The following is a 2,398-nucleotide window of genomic DNA, read 5'->3' on the forward strand; positions in this document are numbered from 1 at the left end:
CCCTCATTTAAGCAGTCCTTCATAATAAGAAGCAATTTTCTGAAATAGCTTGTACTATGGATAATTAGGTTGACCACGGAATTATCAGTTTATATTCAGAACAATCATTGGTATGCTGTTTCGCTTTTGGTTTCTTTGAATTCTGCCAAAGGCAACTGAACAATGAAGAGTCTTTTTACAAATCCACGCTTATTGCCACAAACTTATTTGTCTTAACTTTATAAACACGCTTATTTGAAACTTATTTGATTTTCATTTATTGTCATAAACATTTGAGTATGATATTTAACATTAACAATGAGACGTTAACATTAACAATGCTTCTCCATTTTACAATTTTCCCGCCATTAGCAACTTTTCTTTGTTTTATCAGAGACATTATGAGGTTCATTGAGCACACGTGGAGGGCTGAGCCCTGAAAGGAGGATCGGGCATAAGAGCGTCGGCACCACAATTATAAATTTCTTTGAAGGCAGGAAATACCTTTGCTTTTGATCAACTATACAGTTGAAAATCACAAGACTTCAAAATCGATCTGAAGAATATGCGTCGTGCGGCTGCAAGGATGAAAGACCCATCTAAATCGAAAAAGAAAATCAATGTAACTGCAACACTATATTTTTTGAGCTGTTGAGACATCTTGCAAAGGAATAGATTTATAGCAATTGTATGCACTCTACCTGTCTCAACATGCGCATGCGAAAGTTCAGTATTCGACTTTTTAAAAATTATATCCGTACTCCCAGGTTCATAATAGGCTTCAAAGTTTCATTATCGTTGAAGTGCGTAGTAGAAGTCAGGAAAATCAAATTTGCATCTTATAGTGGAAAAGCCGAATTCAGCTGCTCTAATTTTTGAGATTTGCATAAAAAAAATGTTTCCCTTTCTCCTAATAAAATTTCTAAAAAGTAAAATGATCAGACATCGATCTAAGAGATCCAAGTCAGGTACACCAAACTCTGGAATTTCACATAAAAACAAGGACGGTGTCAAAGGAATGAGATCCCCTCTCACATATGTCCCCTCTCACATATGTAAGGGGTCTGGAACTCACAGTTGATTCGCAGTCGCACAACACACTCATTGACTCTTCATAGTTTAAAGACGCCTGGCCCAAGATACGACATAAAAGTTTCTTAATCATTTGCACAAGTCGTTCCCAAAAACCTCCCCACCATGGTGTTGCTGATGGGCTAAACTTCCAGCGTATCTTAAGTATGGCATCTTCCCTTCCAACGATATTCCAATCAATTGACTCAAAAAGATCTTTGGATCCAACAAAATTATTACCATAATCGCTGTAAATTATTGATGGCCACCCTCTACACGCAATAAATTTTCTAAATGCAAGTAAAAATCCCTGAGTAGAGAGGGTCAAAATCAGTTCCAAATGAACCGTTCTGAAAACAGCAAAAGTAAAAAGTATGATCCAGGCTTTACTCTTGTTTTTCAAAACTAGCGGACAGGCTAAATCTACTTCCACAATTTCGAAAATCTTAGCATCTCTAACTCTATTTTCGGGCAGAGTAGTTGGCACTGTCTGCAGTCCTTCAGCTTCAGGCCTTCTGCATCTAACACATCGAGATAAAGCTCCTCGGATAGTTGATCTGCTTTTGATAATCCAAAATTTTTTCCGAAGTTTGGAGATTAATATATGTATCCCGGCATGAGACAAAGATAGATGTTTATGAAGTATCAACTTTTCCACAAGTGCATGCTTCTTCGGAAGCAACATGGGGAAAATAAAATTGTGATGGTCCTTTCTTTCAGTTAATCTAGTCTTAACACGTAAAATGTCTTCCTCATCTTTGAACTCTAAGTGACTTCAGCTTCTTTATATCTTCTGAAGAAAATGAATCATGTTGAATAATCTTTACGATAGATTTCGCTGCCATTTTTAGCTCATTGATCTTTAACTCGCCATCTTCTCCTTCTACTTTTGTCTTCTGGTAATTTTCTATAAATCTTTGTATCCAACCCATCATTCTTAGTATTTTCGTGTATTTTGAAAAGTAGTTGAAGACTCGTGAAGAAAAATCATCAACATGGTTTAATGACGCTATTATTTCTCTACATTTTTCTTTGTAAGCCTCCACTTTGTCATCGATTGATGCAGAATGAAGCCATTCTTCTTCCGGCAATGCCAGACAATGAGGTCCCTCCCACCATCTGTATTCAATAAGTTTCTTCATTGAGCATCCTTTTGATGGCATGTCGGCTGGATTTTCTGTACCAGGTATATGGTGCCAGTTTCTAAAGTCTGTCAAATTCCTAATTTCTGAAATTCCGTTATTCACAAGCGTTCTACCGTTCAAAGCTTCTACATTCTTTATCCAGAAGAGTGCTGTCGAAGAGTCGGTCCAGTAATGCTTTTTTGAAATTACGACCTTGAGATTCT

The 2,398-nt window shown here is 36.9% G+C and overlaps 1 protein-coding gene across 1 annotated transcript; it reads right to left on the minus strand.

Moving 5' to 3' along the window:
* Positions 1-967: 967 nt before the first annotated feature.
* Positions 968-1,735, minus strand: LOC129987784 (uncharacterized). Its single transcript, XM_056095718.1, has one exon. It carries the CDS (start codon positions 1,733-1,735, stop codon positions 968-970), a length of 768 nt encoding a protein of 255 aa, XP_055951693.1.
* Between the last annotated feature and the right edge of the window lie 663 nt (positions 1,736-2,398).

This window comes from Argiope bruennichi, chromosome 10 (genome assembly GCF_947563725.1).
Source record: "Argiope bruennichi chromosome 10, qqArgBrue1.1, whole genome shotgun sequence".
In the NCBI taxonomy this organism is placed as follows: Eukaryota; Metazoa; Arthropoda; class Arachnida; order Araneae; family Araneidae; genus Argiope; species Argiope bruennichi.

What these genes read in the sequence shown, in the direction of transcription:
- LOC129987784 (XM_056095718.1), bottom strand. Translation starts at nt 1,735, where the DNA reads ATGTTGCTTCCGAAGAAGCATGCACTTGTGGAAAAGTTGATACTTCAT.